This window comes from Phyllobates terribilis, unplaced genomic scaffold, assembly GCF_046119375.1.
Source record: "Phyllobates terribilis strain yellow unplaced genomic scaffold, ASM4611937v1 Scaffold_4__5_contigs__length_816908805, whole genome shotgun sequence".
Taxonomy (NCBI): domain Eukaryota; kingdom Metazoa; phylum Chordata; class Amphibia; order Anura; family Dendrobatidae; genus Phyllobates; species Phyllobates terribilis.
The window spans coordinates 404,659,927-404,676,716 of NW_027362764.1; the positions used below are offsets into that span (position 1 = coordinate 404,659,927).

The window sequence follows — 16,790 nt, forward strand, 5'->3', positions numbered from 1 at the left end:
CCTCTTTGGTCAGACCTCATCTGGAATACTGTGTCCAGTTTTGGGCACCACATTTAAAAAAAGACATTGACAAACTGGAGCAAGTTCAGAGAAGAGCGACCAGAATGGTGACCGGTCTGCAAGCCATGTCCTATGAGGAACGGTTACAGGATTTGGGAATGTTTAGCTTGCACAAAAGAAGACTGAGAGGAGACTTAATAGCTGTCTACAAATATCTCAAGGGCTGTCACATTGTAGAAGGATCATCTTTATTCTCATTTGCACAAGGAAAGACTAGAAGCAATGGGATTAAACTGAATGCGAGGAGACACAGATTAGATATTAGAAAAAACTTCTTGACAGTTAGGATGATCAATGAGTGGAACAGGCTGCCACGAGAGGTGGTGAGTTCCCCTTCAATGGACGTCTTCAGAGGCTGGACAGATATCTGTCTGGGATGATTTAGTGAATCCTGCTCTGAGCAGGGGATTGGACCAGATGACCCAGGAGGTCCCTTCCAACTCTACCATTCTATGATTCTATGTCAATTTCTCTTGTGGGTCCGCATGTGTACTTCCCCATAGATTAACATCTATGAGGAAATTCCGCATGTGAAAAAAAAAATTACGACCACTCATTTGCATAAATGAAGGCGGAAGCCGCGCGGCTGCTCTGCAGTGTCGGGGCCGCAGGTGGCTCCGGATCGTGGGCACATACCCTTAAGCTGTTGTGTTTAGGTCAAGAGAACCACGGTTCATCCAGGCATTTTGAGAAATACAGCTGTTGTGGATAATAAACCAATGTGATAACTTTCTTTAATTTTGAAACTGCTGTAAAGTGCATTACTATGCCAGTTATTGTAATAAATTATGCGTAAAAGAGTGAACACACCACCAACAATCAGATAAGCGGCACACTTTAAATAGTTTAGCACGGATAAAAAGCCAACTGGCCACTTCCACTGTTAAAAAAACAGTGGTCTCATTTTCAGGTATATCTACTGTATTATCTTAATCAATTCTTCCTTTTTCTAGTTTGAAGGATAGTAATCCAATTGTTTGATGTTTTTTTTTATACAGAAAACCAATCATCCAAAAGTCTTTGAAAATTTGCAACTTAGAGGCTTAAATAACATAAAAACCGAAGAGCTGAAGGGGATTGTAGTGGCAGAAATGTTTCCAGAAGCATTTCAACAATATGTAAGTCCATTCATTATATATGAGTTCTGGGCCTTCTGTTCCTTTCCTGTTATGAAGATTTAATTTTTGTCTAAAGTTCAGGGTTCTTCTTTATAGTTATCAGTTTAGAACCGCTTAAGTTATCTTTGTTCTACATTTTAACTATATGTGCAGTTTAAAAAATAAATCCGTTCAAATTTTACAAATCTAATTTACCTAAAGGTTGTTCATTCACAAATATAACTCCAATATCCAAAAAGTTAGGAAAATGTGTAATGTAAAGAAAACAAGATTGTGATGATTTTGGAAATCTCTTCTAGCTATATTACATTCAGGACACAGAACACGTCGGAAGTTGAAAATGGGTGATTTTTCCATTTTATTTGATAAAACAAACTCATTTAGAATTTTGATGACAGTAGCACAACTGAAAAATGTTGGCCCTGAGCCATGTCCTCCATTGTGTAGCATCCTGCCTTCTTTTTACATCAGTCTGTAAACGTCTGGGAAGTTAGGAGACCAATTTCTAGAGATAAGGAAATGTTGTCCCATTCTTGTGTGATGTAGGACTCTAGCTGCTCAACCGTCCTGGGTCGTCTTTGCTGGATTTTTCATTTCATAATGTGCCAAATATTTTCTATTGGTGGAAAGTCTGGGCTGCAGGTGGCCAGTTAATCACCAGAACTCTTTCTATGAAGCCACGCTGTTGTGATGGATGCAGTGTGTGGTTTAGCATAGTCTTGTTGAGATATGTAAGGCCTTCCCTGAAATAGACATTGTCTGAATGGGAGCATGTGTTGTTCTAAAACCTCCAAGATATGCAAGTTGTGCACGGGTAATGCACTGATATTAAGCTGGATCGTTCCTCTCAACTCGAGTCCTCAGGTTATGGCATCCATGGTTTCAATAAAGTATTTCAAAGTTTGATTCATCTGACTAACACTAGGCATGATTTAAATGATATTTACCTGTAGATTACCACTATATCTCTGTAGATAAATAGCATTTCTGAGGTAATGGGTTCCTTATAACCTGTTCACGGCATGCTCCGTACATGTACGGCGCATCGTGTCTCTCCCCCCTTTTGGTGCGGGTTCCGGCGATGAGCCCGCACCTTTCAGGGGACATGACAGCTGTTAACCCGCAGCTGGTAACATGCTACACAAGTTTGTTTTTATTAATGTCCAGCAAAATTGCAAAACCTAGTACTTAAAGGTAATGCATTACGTTTACGAAGTTGTTTTCTTGGTTATGGTTTCTTGGAAGTTGGAGTGTTGCCAACACATTACTAACTTAGGCGCCTTTAAAACGTCAATGTTTTGAGTGAGTGTGGTGTTTGTTTCCACACTTACTGGAGACACTGACAGGTAGACCCATTCAAGTGAATAGGTCTGTGTCCGTGGGCAAAACACGCTGACGTGTCCGTTTTTTCCTCGCAGCACAGACCGCAAAAAGTCCCGAACACGTGCACAGTGATGACACACGGATGACATCCGTGTGATACGTACCGGCGCCTGGGAATCAGTGTACAGTTAGCCCTGTTCTCAAGTGCCGGATACTGACCGCTGCCCTCATCATTGTTCCCTGCTGGCGCTGCAGTCAGCGCGAACAAGGGACAATGTTGAGAGTAGTATTCTGCTCCCGCTGTTTCCTGGAGTTAAAATAAGAATAAAATAAAAAAAATCCTTATACTCACCTGTCCGAAGGTGTCCCCCGCTATAATCCACCTGACCGCTCACACCTAGGATCCGGGGAGAATGACTTACTGCAGCAGCGCTGGCAGGGGACAATGATGAGGGCAGCATTCAGTACCTGGCGCTTTGAAACAGCGCTAACTGTACAGCTGATTCCCAGGCGTCGGTACATGTCATCCTGATGCGGCACCTAGTTGCCACACGGGTACACACGGATATCTCCAGTACTTTTTCTTCCAGCACTGGAAATATCCAGACATCTGAATAATGTTTTCTTTTTTTTTTCCAATCAAATGAATCGGCATGTTTCTGCACATGTCCCGTATAATCAGCAGGGAGAGATAATATAATAGAAAAGGCATAAACCTAACTTTTAGTAGTACCATTAAAAAAACCTAGAGTAGAAGGACAAAAATACAGTGCACACAATTGCCATTGCCTATAAAAAAAATTGGTTCAATCTCACTCATACATCCTGATAACACGTATCCCTCCAAGGTCTAAAAAGGCAGGAGCTGCTGTGAAACGGGACCTGGCACTAACATAACCTGTCGCGCTTCGTGCAAAAGTCCTGTCTTTGCAAGGACAGTGCCCAAGTGTGGCTCTGCATAGTATAAAACCCCCAGTAACCTTCCCGACGCATTTCCTCCTCCATGTCGAGGAGTCTTCAGGGGAGTATATGTACTAGATGGGGAGGGGGAGATATTTACATGTGCTGCACAGGCTGTGCATCACCCGGCAAACCTGTCTAGGTGTCCTTGCCATTGCGGGACTCCAAAATCTAACTGGTATGTTAACCTTAACAAACTCTTGTCAAACCAGCAAACAAAGACATTTAGGTTCTAGTATGACTTAAAAAACTGTAAATATTCTTAAAGCACCGCTGAAACTTTTTTTTTTTGTCATTACAGCGTTGGAGTGATGTCACTAACGTAAATTCCTTGCACTTAGTCTCATACATACCAGCCTCCGTCTTCATCTTTAATTCGTGCCCCTCCGCTCCTGCCTTATGCAGTTTGAGATCTGCCTGATCGCTACAGTGTTTTCTGGGTGATCAGGAAGTGACAACTCCATGGAAGTCTATGAGAGCCACAATGAAGTTCTTATAGACTTAGAGAGCTTGAGACCATTACCTCTAACTCCCAGTAGAACGGCGCTGGGAATGGTAGTACCACCAGTCCAGCCCTGAAATCGAAAAAATGTTGGCGTGATGCTTTTAAGCCTAGAAAAACAAAATGTAATCTTGAGAGACAATTGTATATGCAAATTGTGGTTACCTTGTTAAATTCCAAAAGAGATCAGGTGCTTGTTTCTTGTCATAATTTTTCTGTTGTGCATCTTTTATGCTTATGGCTGTGTTTTATTTATCTTGTATGCTAGTCATTGTGTGCTTATTTGTGTATTGGTAAAGCTCATTGAATATAAATGCTCCCACTTTGATTTTTGTAGGGTTATTTAGATAGCCGCTGGATTTTGGAAAACCTCTTTCCCGGTGAGTTTTCTTTGATTATTTAAAACCGCAAATGGTCAAAGCTAGAATTTATACTATTGCGATCGGTGAATACATTGGGACCAGAAGAACTGCTTCATTTACATAGCTTGTCTAACGCCGTTCACTTCTGTTTCAGAAGTTGAGCAGAGCTGATGACATTGCATCTACCCATAACACGTTTACGATCAACAGGTGTCGCGCACCTGTAATAAGCAGCACTGAGGATGTTGCGTGTACACTTTCCTCTGCGGATTTCTGCATAATGATGAATACTGATTAAGAATGCATCCTTACAGCTATGTGTAGACGCAACAGCAGCGCCACTCATTTCCCAATGGAGAAGTGAGCAGTGCCAAACATTTAAGCTGGGCGTGCTTGGTTTCCTCCCTCCACTTTTCATTATGTCTGATTCATTAAAGGGGTTGGCCACTTCTTTACATGCCCCTTTCATGTAAACAGCCATAGATAAGCACGTCACTAAATACTTTGCTTTGTCAAATTCTGCTGTGACCTGAGCTGCTCTTATGGTCACATGGTCTCTGGCTGAGAATCTCCTGGCTTCCTGTGATGTCAGATTATCCCTCAATTCCGGGCTCTGGAATCTGATGGATTAGCAGGGCTTGTCGCATGGGCGGCACTGCATTCAGCACAGCTCACTCGGCTTCTGGGAATGCTGCCAGCTCTCTCTGAAGACCCAGCTCTCCTTTGCAATTGTATGTGTATACTGCAGAGTGTACACACACTACTGGATACCTTGTGAAAAATATATACACCCTGATCTATTTCCCTTATAATGTGAATACATTCAGATTTCTCCCCAACCATCCATCCATCCATTGATCTATCCATCCAATCCATCTCATCATCAATGTTAGTGAGATGGAGTAGGGGATAATCTTTAGTGCCAGGGCTGGTAACATGGTGCTTTGTGCATTACTTCTATTCCCTGCAGTGTCATGTACAAGAGATCATGCAGATGCTATGTGTGACTCTTGGGGAGGAGTGGGAGGGGTTTAGACGGAGTTACAGGTCTGTGCCTACTGCTGGCTTTAAACCCAGCACAAGGAATGACGGAGAGTATAGTAAGACTGAGGCAGAGGATTCTGAAGAGGAAGTGATTGCCATGGCAACAGAGCTGATGCCAGGTCACAGGGTGCAAGGCACAAAAGCATAAAACCCCATGAAACTTGGCAGAAAAGGCATATGGGATTCTTTAGGGTTATCCTTAAGCATTTATGGCAAAACCAGTAACTGAATCAAGGTTGGGGATAACCTCTTTAACCGCTTTCTGACGTGAGACATATCCATACATCTCTGTGACCGGGTACTTGTTGACCAGGGACGTATGGACATGTCTCGGCGATCGCGCGCAATTGACGCTGGGTGTCAGCTGATTCCGACAGCTGATACCCGGCACTGAGTGCCAGGAGCGGTGCCTGCACCGCTCCCGGCACTTTAACCCCCTAAATGCTGAGATCGCAGGTTGCCAAGGTGACCCGATGTCGTAATGACAACATCTGGGTCACCAGGCACTAACAAGGTAGTTAGATCATGCGCAGTGCATTGTCTAACTATCTTGTGTCTACAGGGCTGACAGCTATAAGGCATAGCTCCTCCGCTCCTGCCTTATGCAGTTTCTGACCTGCCAGATCGCTACAGTGTTTTCTGGGCGATCAGGAAGTGACAACTCAGTGGAAGTCAGAGAGCCACAACAAAATTCTCATAGACTTACATAGAGAGCTTGGACTATAACCTCTAAGTTCCAGTCAGAGCAATGCTGGGAATGGCGGTTGGCCAGTATAAGGGTCAGAGAACTCTAGATTAGTACCAGCACTCCATGCCTTATAGCAGTGATCATACTTCAGAAAGTGAAAGTCCCATAGTGGGATAAAGTAAAAAAGTGAAAATAAAAGTTAAAAAAAAGTAAAACAAATGTTTAAAAAAAATTATCAGAATTCTGTGATATACCTGTAGTGTCAATATGCTCACTGCACCCCTAGATTAATTCATTGAGAGGTGTAGTTTATAAACTAGAGTCTCTTATGGGGGTCTGCTGTTTTGGCACCTCAGGGGCTCTGCCATTGTGAGATGGCACTCTCAACTCAAACCAATCCACATATGGGTTACCGGCGTACATAGGAAAAATTGCACAACAAATTTTAGGTTCCATTTTCTCTTGCTGTCTTTGTGAAAATGAAAAAAAATTGGGGCTAAAACAACATTTTTGTGGGAAAAATATATTTACATTTTTACAGATCGACGTTGTAAAATTCTGTCAGGGTTCAAGGTGCTCACCACACACCTAAATAAATTCTTTGAGTGGTCTAGTTTCCAAACTGGGGTCACTTGTGCGGGTTTTCCACTGTTTAGGCACATCAGGGGCTCTCCAAACGCGATATGACACTCAGTCTATTCCATCAAAGTCTGCTTTCCAAAATGTCAATCCTTCCTTTCTGAGCCCTGCCGTGCCGCCAAACGATAGTTTTCCCCCACATTTGGGGTATCAGCTTACTCAGGAGAAATAGCACAACAAATGGTATGGTGCAATTTCTCCTGTTAACCTTATGAAAACACTAATTTTGGGGCTGAAAAGCATTTTTTGTGGGGAAAGTTGTATTTTTACGGCTCAATATTATAAACTTCTGTGAAGCACCTGTGGGTTCAAGATGCTCACTACATACAGGTGCATCTCACTAAATTAGAATATCATCAAAAAGTTAATTTATTTCAGTTCTTCAATACAAAAAGTGAAACTCCTATTATATAGAGTAATTACAAATAGAGTGATCTATTTCAAGTGTTTATTTCTGTTAATGTTGATGACAGCCAATGAAAACACAAGTCATTATCTCAATTAGAATACTTTATAACAACAGCTTGAAAAATGTTTTTAAAATCCAAAATGTTGGCCTACTGAAATGTATGTTCAGTAAATGCACTCAATACTTGGTCGGGGCTCCTTTTGCATCAATTACTGCATCAATGCGGCGTGGCATGTAGGCGATCAGCCTGTGGCACTGCTGAGGTGTTATGGAAGCCCAGGTTGCTTTGATTTCAGCCTTCAGCTCGTCTCCATTGTTGGGTCTGGTGTCTCTCATCTTCCTCTTGACAATACCCCATAGATTCTCTAAGGGGTTAATGTCAGGCGAGTTTGCTGGCCAATCACGCACAGTGATACTGTTGTTTTTAAACCAGGTATTGGTACTTTGGGCACTGTGGACAGGTGACAAGTCCTTCTGGAGAATGAAATTTCCATCTCCAAAAAGCTTGTCGGCAGAGGAAAGCATGAAGTGCTCTAAAATTTCCTGGTAGACGGCTGCGCTGACTTTGGTCTTGATAAAACACAGTGGACCTACACCAGCAGATGACATGGCTCTCCATACCATCACTGATTGTGGAAACTTCACACTAGACCTCAAGCATCTTGGATTATGTGCCTCTCCACTCTTCCTCCAGACTCAGGGACATTGATTTCCAAATGAAAATTGGAACTCTGGAACCTTGTGGAGTGTGTCAATGACTGCCTTCTGAACATCTGTCAAGTCTGCAGTCTTCCCCATTATTGTGGAGCCTACTGAAACTGACTAAGGGACCTTTTTAAATGCTTAGGAAGCCTTTGCAGATGTTTTTGTTAATTATTTTAATTTACTGAGATAATGACTTTTGTGTTTTCATTGGCTGTAAGCCATAATCATCAACATTAACAGAAATAAACACTTGAAATAGATCACTTTGTTTGTAATGACTCTATATAATATGAGCTTCACTTTTTGTATTGAAGAGCTGAAATTAACTTTTTGATGATATCCTAATTTAGTGAGATGCACCTGTATCTAGATAAGTTTCCTGAGTGGTCTAGTTTCCAAAAGGGTGTCACTTGTGTGTTTTTTTCACTGTTAAGGTACATCTGGGGCTCTACAAACACGACATGGCGTCCGCTAATTATTCAAGCAAATTTTACATTCAAAAAGTCAAATAGCACTCCTTCCCTTCCAAGCCATGCCGTGCTCCCAAACAGTGGATTTTCCTTACATATGGGGTATTGACATGCTCAGGAGAATATGCACAACACATTTTGGGGTCCGTTTTTTTCCTATTACCTGTGGAAAAATATAAAAAAAAATAAGTCTAAAGTAACATTTTTGTGAAAAAAAAATTCCTTTAAAGCACCTGAAGAGTTAATAAACTTCTTGAATGTGATTTTGAGCACCTTGAGGGGTGCAGTTTTTAGAATGGTGTCATTTTTGAGTATTTTCTGTCATTAAGGCCCCTCAAAGTCACTTTAAATGTGATGTGGTCCCTAAAAAAAAAAATTAACTTTGTAAATTTTGTTGGAAAAATGAGAAATTGATGGTCTATTTTTAACCCTTATAACTTCCTAAAAAAAAATTTAGGCTCAAAAATTGTGCTGATGTATGGTAGATATGTGGTAAATATTATTTATTAACTATTTTGTGTGACATATCTCTCTGATTAAAGAGCATGAAAATTCAAAGTTTGAAAATTGCTAAATTTTCGACAAATTTCTGATTTTTCCCCCGAAATAAACGCCAGCCATTTCAAATAAATTTAACTACTATCACGAAGTACATTGTGTCACGAATGAACTTTCTCAGAATTGGTGGGATCCGTTGAAGCGTTCCAGACTTATTACCTCATAAAAAATTACCTCATAAAATGACACTGATCAGAATTGTAAAAATTGGCCTGGTCATTAACGTGCATAAAGCCTTCCGGGGTAAAGGGGTTAAATATGCTAGTCCTTTTTTTTCTTTCAATAATAAATTAACTAATTTATTTTGCAAAGTTAAATTATTTTGATATTTTTGTTTCAATACTTTGACTGTTTTTTTCTTTTTCAGATACTAAGAAGTGTGCAGCCCACGTAGAAAAAGCACGTTCAAGCACAGAAATTGTTGCTGCTGTTTCATCTAGTACCTTGCAAACTGTATCTAGAAAAGGTAATAATACACTCCGATATAATGTCTTCCATTTTAAATTGTTTTCAATGGCATAGGCATGATTTTGGAAAGCGCATGTCCGTGGACATAAAAAAAGATTTCTACGTATACATGAACTGTCATGTTGCCAAGGTTATCTTTAATTGCCTCTATGCCAACAAATTACCTAACTAGGCTTAATATACTCTCAGTAAACTAATTACACTTTATAGATATTGTTAAATTATTGACAAAATATGACCAAAAAAACACAATTGCATTAAAAACCTGATGGTTCCTCTATTTGAAACTATATATACCATAAAGTGCCTTGAAAAAGTATTTATACCCCGTGAACTTTCCAAGTTACACCCACAAACTTAAATGTGTTTTCCCCTCCCCCATGACAGCACACCTTGAGAGAGAGGATCCGCCCCACCAAGGACAGGAAACCGTCTGAAATAAAAGGGCGGTACCTCTCCCTCGCTTCAGTTGGTTTCCTGTCCTTGATGGGGAACCTGTCTGGAAGAAAGAAGACTTACCTGGGGCTGTCCCGGTGTGGAAGAGCGGGCACTGGCCTGTGCACCGGGTTCAGTATCCCAGAAGCGCCGTCCGCAGCTTCCCCTGGGGTCTCTGCGCCGAGCGGGGCGCACGCGGTGAGGCAGGCTTTGTCCTCCCGGAGACCGCGGCGCCGTCCTCCCCCTGCAGTGTGGAACGCTTCCGGGTGTGACGCGCCTGACGTCACGGCGCAGGGCACGCTGGGAGCGGCGCGCTGGGTGACGTCAGGAGGCGGCGCCGATCCAAGATGGCGGCGCCCATCGGAGCGTCCCAGGCCGGTTTTTTATTTTTATTTATTTTTTTTTTTTCAACGGAGCTCCGGCCTGAGGAAGGGGGAAGGCCCACAGACCGGAGGAGGCTGGATGGCCCTATATTTAAGGGGGGGGAGCTATCCTGGAAGCGTGGTGCGCTTCTGAGACATGGCTGATCCAGATAGCCAGGAGCAGCAGCAGCTTGCCCCCCCACCTCAGCAACAGAAAAAGCAGAGGGATGCATCGTATACAGACAGCCGCTCGAGTAATCGTAGTGGCAGCCGCAGGAGTAAGGCTTCGAGTGCCTCGGGACCATCCAGAATGGAATCATCGGTTCCGCAACAGCCTCCGAATCCGGTACCCGTTTGTGACCTCCGAGGGTGAGTGAGCTTCGTGAATGTCACTGGTTAATAACGGGAAGTCTCTTATGTGCTTCCTTTTTTTAGGAGCCTAAGAAGAGTAGTGCCAAGCAAAAGCATAGAATGTGTGCCCTTTGCCAAGCTTCTTTCTCAGTAGAGTGGCAGAAACCACTTTGCCAGGGCTGTGTGACCAAAACCATAGCTGAGAATTCCCGGGATTTTGCTGCAGATTTAAAGTCCATAGTACATGCAGAAGTTCAGGGGTCCCTGAAAGGGTTCCTTAGAGGGAAGAAAAGGCCCCGTAGAGAGGTTTCCCCCGTCTCTGATTCCTCCCAGTCCGAGGAGCAGTGGGATTCATCGTCCTCTTCCTCATCGGGGGGCGGTAGACCCTGCTTCCCCATTGAGAATACAGACAAACTGGTTAGGGGCGCCACACGTGAGAGGCGGCGGCAGGTGGCCTAAAACCAGCGGTGGCTAGCACCTGTGTGGCGAGGTCCTTGATGGTGTGGCTCCAACAGCTGGAAGACCAGCTTAAAGATAAAAAGGTCTCCAGACAGGCAATACTTGCAGAGCTACCTCTAATACAAACAGCATCGGCCTTCCTGGCCGACTCTTCAGCTGACTCGGTCAGACTGTCAGCTAGGGCAGCGGGACTATCCAATGCAGCCAGGCGGGCCTTGTGGCTCAAAGGTTGCCCAGGCGACCTACCTTCGAAACAGAAACTGTGCTCCCTCCCATGTGATGGTAGACTCCTGTTTGGCCAAAAGTTAGAAGACCTGTTGGAAAAAGCAGGCGATAAAACCAAAGGGTTCCCGGGATTTTCGGGGGAACCAAGAAGATTTAGTTTTCGGAGGAGAAAATTTAACCGGGGTCGTCCTCCGGGAGACAAAAAGAAATGGGAAGCCAAGTCCAAAAAAGAATCGGGCTACATGTTTGGAGGACCATCCTCGAGTTCGAAGAGATCCTCCCAATGACGCCAGGCTGGAAGTGGGTGGAAGGCTTTCCCACTTTCTTCCAGCTTGGGATGCGATAACAGCAAACCCCTGGATTCTGAAAATTATCAGTGGGGGCCTGAAGATCCGGTTCAGCCAGACCCACTGGCGGACCTTTGTGGTTACCCCCCTACGAAAGGTCCAGGAAGAACAATTAGCCCTGGAAACAGAAGTGTTAGAGTTAGTAGGAAAGCAGGTCCTTCTCGAAGTACCAGCAACACAGAGAGGGAGGGGGTTCTATTCCCCACTATTCATGATAAAAAAAACAAACGGGTCCTTAAGGACCATCATCAACCTCAGGAGTCTGAACCAAGTAGTAGAAAACCAGACTTTCAAGATGGAGTCAGTAAGCTCGGCAGTGAAGCTCTTACATCGCAACTGCTTTATGGCTGTAATAGACTTGAAGGACGCATATTATCACGTCCCAATCCATCCGGAGTATCAGAAGTATCTGAGAGTAGCCCTGTTTATTCAGGGGAAGCTGAGGCGTTTTCAGTTTGCTGCCCTACCCTTTGGCCTCTCCATTGCCCCGAGAATATTTACGAAACTAATAGCAGAAGTGACAGCCTTCCTACGGATCAAGAATGTAGTGATCGTGCCATATTTAGACGACTTCTTGATAATAGGGAAAACAGAAGCCCACTGCTCCAGTCAGCTCCTAGTGGTCACGGAAGTGTTGCATCAGCTGGGGTGGTTAGTAAATTTCCAAAAATCAAGACTAACCCCCTCCAGGACTCAGACCTTTCTGGGTCTAATCCTAGACTCTCGTCGCCAAACCTGCTTCCTCCCAGAGGACAAAATCTGCAGGTTGATTGCATTAGTCTCGAAGGCCATTCAAGCTCCAGAGATGTCTCTGAGAGAGGCAATGTCCCTCCTGGGTTCTATGACAGCCTGTCTCCCAGCAGTAATGTGGGCCCAGGGGCATATGAGGCGGCTTCAGTGGGAGGTTCTGTCAGCACAGACGTCCTGCAACGGGCATTTAGAAGGCAGGCTCTCTCTCTCCCCACAAGTAGTAGATTCCCTTTCGTGGTGGACAGTCAGGGGAAATCTAACCGCAGGCGTTCAATGGTCCAGACCAGTAGATCGGGTAATTACGACCGACGCAAGCAGTTCCGGATGGGGGGGTCATCTGGCAGAACTCGCAATACAGGGTCACTGGGCTTACCACGAGGGGGGAGCATCCTCAAACTTAAAGGAGCTTTGGGCCGTAGAAAGATCCCTCAGGGGCTTCCTCCCTCACATCCAAAATCACCATGTCCAGGTCAGGTCTGACAACCGGACAGCAGTAGCCTATGTGAATCACCAAGGAGGGACAAGGTCACGCCCTCTGATGGTGGTGGCAGACAGGATCCTTGGTCTAGCAGAGCGAAACCTCCTATCCCTCAGCGCCCTTCACATAAAGGGGATAGAAAACGTGAAAGCAGATTTTCTAAGCCGCCATACCCTAAGACAGGGGGAGTGGGGGTTGAACCCGGAGGTCTTCCATCAGATTGTCCAGTTATGGGGGCAGCCAGACATAGACCTGTTCGCCACAAGGGCAAACAGAAAGGTGCAGAGATTTTGCTCCCTAAATCCGGCAGAAAATCCCCATGCCGTAGATGCCCTCCAGATTCCTTGGGGGTTCAGGAAGGCCTATGCCTTTCTGCCATTAGTGATGATTCCAGTAGTGGTGAGGAAGATCCGGGAGGAAGGCGCCAGGGTGATTTTGATAGCCCCTTTTTGGCCCAAGAGGCCTTGGTTCTCTCTGCTTCGGCTAATGTCGGTGTCAGATCCCTGGATTCTACCAGGGAGGCCGGACCTTCTCATGCAGGGACCAGTATTCCATGCCCAGGCCAGGGGGTTCCATCTTTCGGCATGGAATTTGAGAGGTCGCTATTGAGTAGCAAGGGGTTTTCACCAGGCTTAGTTTCTACTTTATTGGGGAGCAGAAAACCAATTACAACTAAGATTTATAGCAGGGTTTGGGGTAAATTCCTAGAGTTTATAGATATCCCGCTATCGAGCAAACCTCCGATCAGAGGGATCCTGGAATTTCTGCAAAAGGGGCGGGACCTGGGTCTAGCTACAGGGACCCTTAAGGTTCAAGTTTCAGCTTTGGGAGCACTCTACAATTGTAATCTGGCTGGGAATAGGTGGATCTCGAGGTTTATCAAGTCCTGTGCCAGAGCAGGACCGGTTAGATCCTTGGGTGTTCCTCCTTGGGACCTGAACTTAGTCTTGAACGCTCTTACTAGTGAACCATTTGAACCTCTACACAAGGTTTCTCCAAAAATTCTCACCCTTAAGACCATCCTCCTAGTGGCCTTAACGTCAGCCTGTAGGGTGGGTGATCTGCAGGCCCTTTCGGTTAATCCTCCTTACACACAAATCTTTGAGGATAGGGTCACCTTGCGGCCAGATCCAGCATACCTTCCCAAGGTGGTATCTAGATTTCACCGTAGTCAGGAGATTGTGCTACCCTCGTTCTGCAGCAATCCCAAGAACTCAGGGGAAGTCAGGTTCCATAACCTAGATGTTAGGAGGTCCCTGCTACAGTACATTCATATGACTAGTCTGTGGAGGAAAGACGGTTCTCTGTTCCTGGCCTTTCAAGGGTGTAGGAAAGGTCACGGGGTGTCCAAGGGTACCATCTCTAGGTGGCTCAGGGAGGCCATTTGCTTAGCCTATACGTCCACAGGGGTTCCAGCCCCGGACAATGTGAGGGCTCATTCCACCAGAGCCGTTGCAACCTCCTGGGCAGAGAGAGCAGACGTCTCGATCGAGCAGATATGTAGGGCTGCTACTTGGTCTACACCATCCACCTTCTTTAAGCACTATCGGTTGGATCTATCCTCTTCTGATCTCACCTTTGGGAGAAGGGTACTTCAGGCGGTGGTCCCTCCCTAGGGTGCTCATAAATTCTCCAAAATTCTCTCAAGGTGTGCTGTCATGGGGGAGGGGAAAACACCAAGGTTACTTACCGGTAGCCGGTTTTTCCTGAGCCCATGACAGCACCCGTAGTTTCCCCCCCTTATTTTTTCTATGTTTCTCACACCCTGGTGTGCACTGTTTGGGGTGGTGTGTATATGTATATTGTGGTGTTGGTTATGTGCCTAACCTGTTTAGGGAGGTCCTCTCAATGCTCTGTAAACAACTGAAGCGAGGGAGAGGTACCGCCCTTTTATTTCAGACGGTTTCCTGTCCTTGGTGGGGCGGATCCTCTCTCTCAAGGTGTGCTGTCATGGGCTCAGGAAAAACCGGCTACCGGTAAGTAACCTTGGTGTTTTTCTTTTATTTCAATTGTATGTCATACGCCAACACAAAGTAGCAAGTATTTGTGAAGTATGAAGGAAATGATGCATGGTTTTCTAAATATTTAAAAAATATACATTTGAAAATTGTGACGTGCATTTGTATTCAGCCCCCGACTCAATACTTTGTAGGACCAACGTTCACTGTCATTACTGCTGAAAGTCTTTTGGGCTATGTCTCTACCAGTGAGATTGGATGGAGAGCGTATGTGAGCAGCAATTTTCAAGTCTTGCCACAGATTCTTAATGGGATTTAGGTTTTTCCTTTGACTGGGACATTCAAACACATGAATATGCTTTGATATAAACTATTCCATTGTAGCTCTGGCATTATGGAAGTCTTTTGCAGCCTCTAACAGGTTTTCCCCCAGGATTGCTCTGTATTTAGTTCCATCCATCTTCCCATCAATACTGACCAGCTTTCCTGTCCCTGCTGCAGAAAAGCATAACCACAGTATGATGCTGCCACCACCATGTTTGATGGTGTGTTCTGGGAGATGTGCTATGTTAGTCTTCCACCACACATAACATTTTGCATTAAGCCAAAAACGGTTCTACTTGGGTTTCATCTGACCAGAGCACTTTCTTCCACATGGTAGCTGTGTCCCCTACATGTTTTTTTTGCAAACTGCAAATAGGATTTCTTATGACTTGCTCTCAAAAATTGCTTTCTTCTGGCCACTCTTCCATAAAGGCTAAGGATATTACAAAGTTTCTTACTTTCATGTGTACTACTGATTCATGAAATAAAATTTAAAATGACGGTTTCACTTTAACTTTTTGTCTCATGCAGCAGAAAAGCTAGAATTGGTCCTGACTATGTAGTGTGCTTTGCCAGTATCTAGTAGAAGATAAACAACACCATTTTAGGCTAAATTCCCATGAGTATTTTATGTTTTTTTTCCACGCATGTTTTCATGTGCAAAAAGTGCAGCATGCTACAATTCCCGCAAAATGTATGGGATTTATATAAATGTCATGCCCACTGTGCACCTGCGATGGGATTTTTAAATCCACAGCTTGTCAATTTCTCTTGCAGTAAAAACTTTCACAGGTTTTCCCCATACACATGAATTAGCTAAGGGACTTGTTTTTGTGTTTCGGAAACAAAGTGAAAACCCATGTAATCCCTCTGGAAAAGGGTGTGATTGATCTAACTCAGTTAGATCTTTGTGGCTGGGGCCTTCTAAAGGGGTATTCCCATCTCCCATGATCATATCCCAATATATAATAGGTGTAATAATGTTAGCAAATACCTTCAATTTGAAATATAGTATAGTTCTTCTGATTTTCTATGTCTTCCCCATGTGCAGCCCGTTGTATTCTTGGTTCCGACCACTTATATAGTAAAAGTTAGTTGTTGGTGGTCGTAACTAAAGATTACTCAAGCCTGTGCAATCACCCGAAAGTAGGACTATTAACAAAACCATAAGTACTCATTTTGGCAACCCCTTCTCGTTCCTCATGTTTGTCTTCTTAAAATAAAAACACTTAATCTATCCTTCAGTGCCGGTGTCGTCCCACCGATGCCGAGAATCTCGCTCCCGGGACTCTCCCTTGCGGTTTTTATGACACATGAGCCCTGCGCCCAATCAGCGCTGGCGTCTGTCCCCACTTTCGGACAATCGAACAACAAGAGGAAGCCAGAGAGCAGCCGCAGCCCTGGCATCTTGTTGATGTTCAATACATCCAAAGATGAGGACAGTAAAGCTGGAGCTGATTGGGCGCAGGGCTCATGTGTCACAACAACCGCACGTGAACCCCAGAAACGTGATTGCTGACACCGCTGGAACTGCGCCGGCACCTGAGGAGAGTTTAAGTGTTTTTATTTTAACGGGGCCAAACATGGGCAATGAGAAGGGGTTGTCCAATGGTATGGACTGATATGATCACCAACGTACAGTAACTTTGAGTTGTTTGAAAATACCCTAGACTCCCGTTGCATATGATTTATACATTGGATTAATATATAAAATAATTTCTGAATGAAAGAACAAATTAAAATCACTAATAAGTAATAAAGCAAATAAAATCCACAAAATAATGCATGTTGACAA

General features: G+C 44.2%; 1 protein-coding gene across 9 annotated transcripts in view; it reads left to right on the plus strand.

Moving 5' to 3' along the window:
• The window catches only part of LOC141265450 (uncharacterized), a 239,138-nt gene that overhangs the window by 100,985 nt on the left and 121,363 nt on the right, over window positions 1–16,790 (plus strand). For 7 of the 9 annotated variants that reach the window (XM_073678575.1, XM_073678579.1, XM_073678576.1 and 4 more), the window contains 3 exons: window positions 1,059–1,178; window positions 4,301–4,343; window positions 9,206–9,304. The exons of the other annotated variants lie outside the window; for them this stretch is intronic. In XM_073678575.1, the coding sequence (XP_073534676.1) occupies window positions 1,059–1,178; window positions 4,301–4,343; window positions 9,206–9,304 (262 nt within the window). The remainder of the gene's footprint in view (window positions 1–1,058; window positions 1,179–4,300; window positions 4,344–9,205; window positions 9,305–16,790) is intronic. 9 annotated transcript variants of the gene reach the window in all.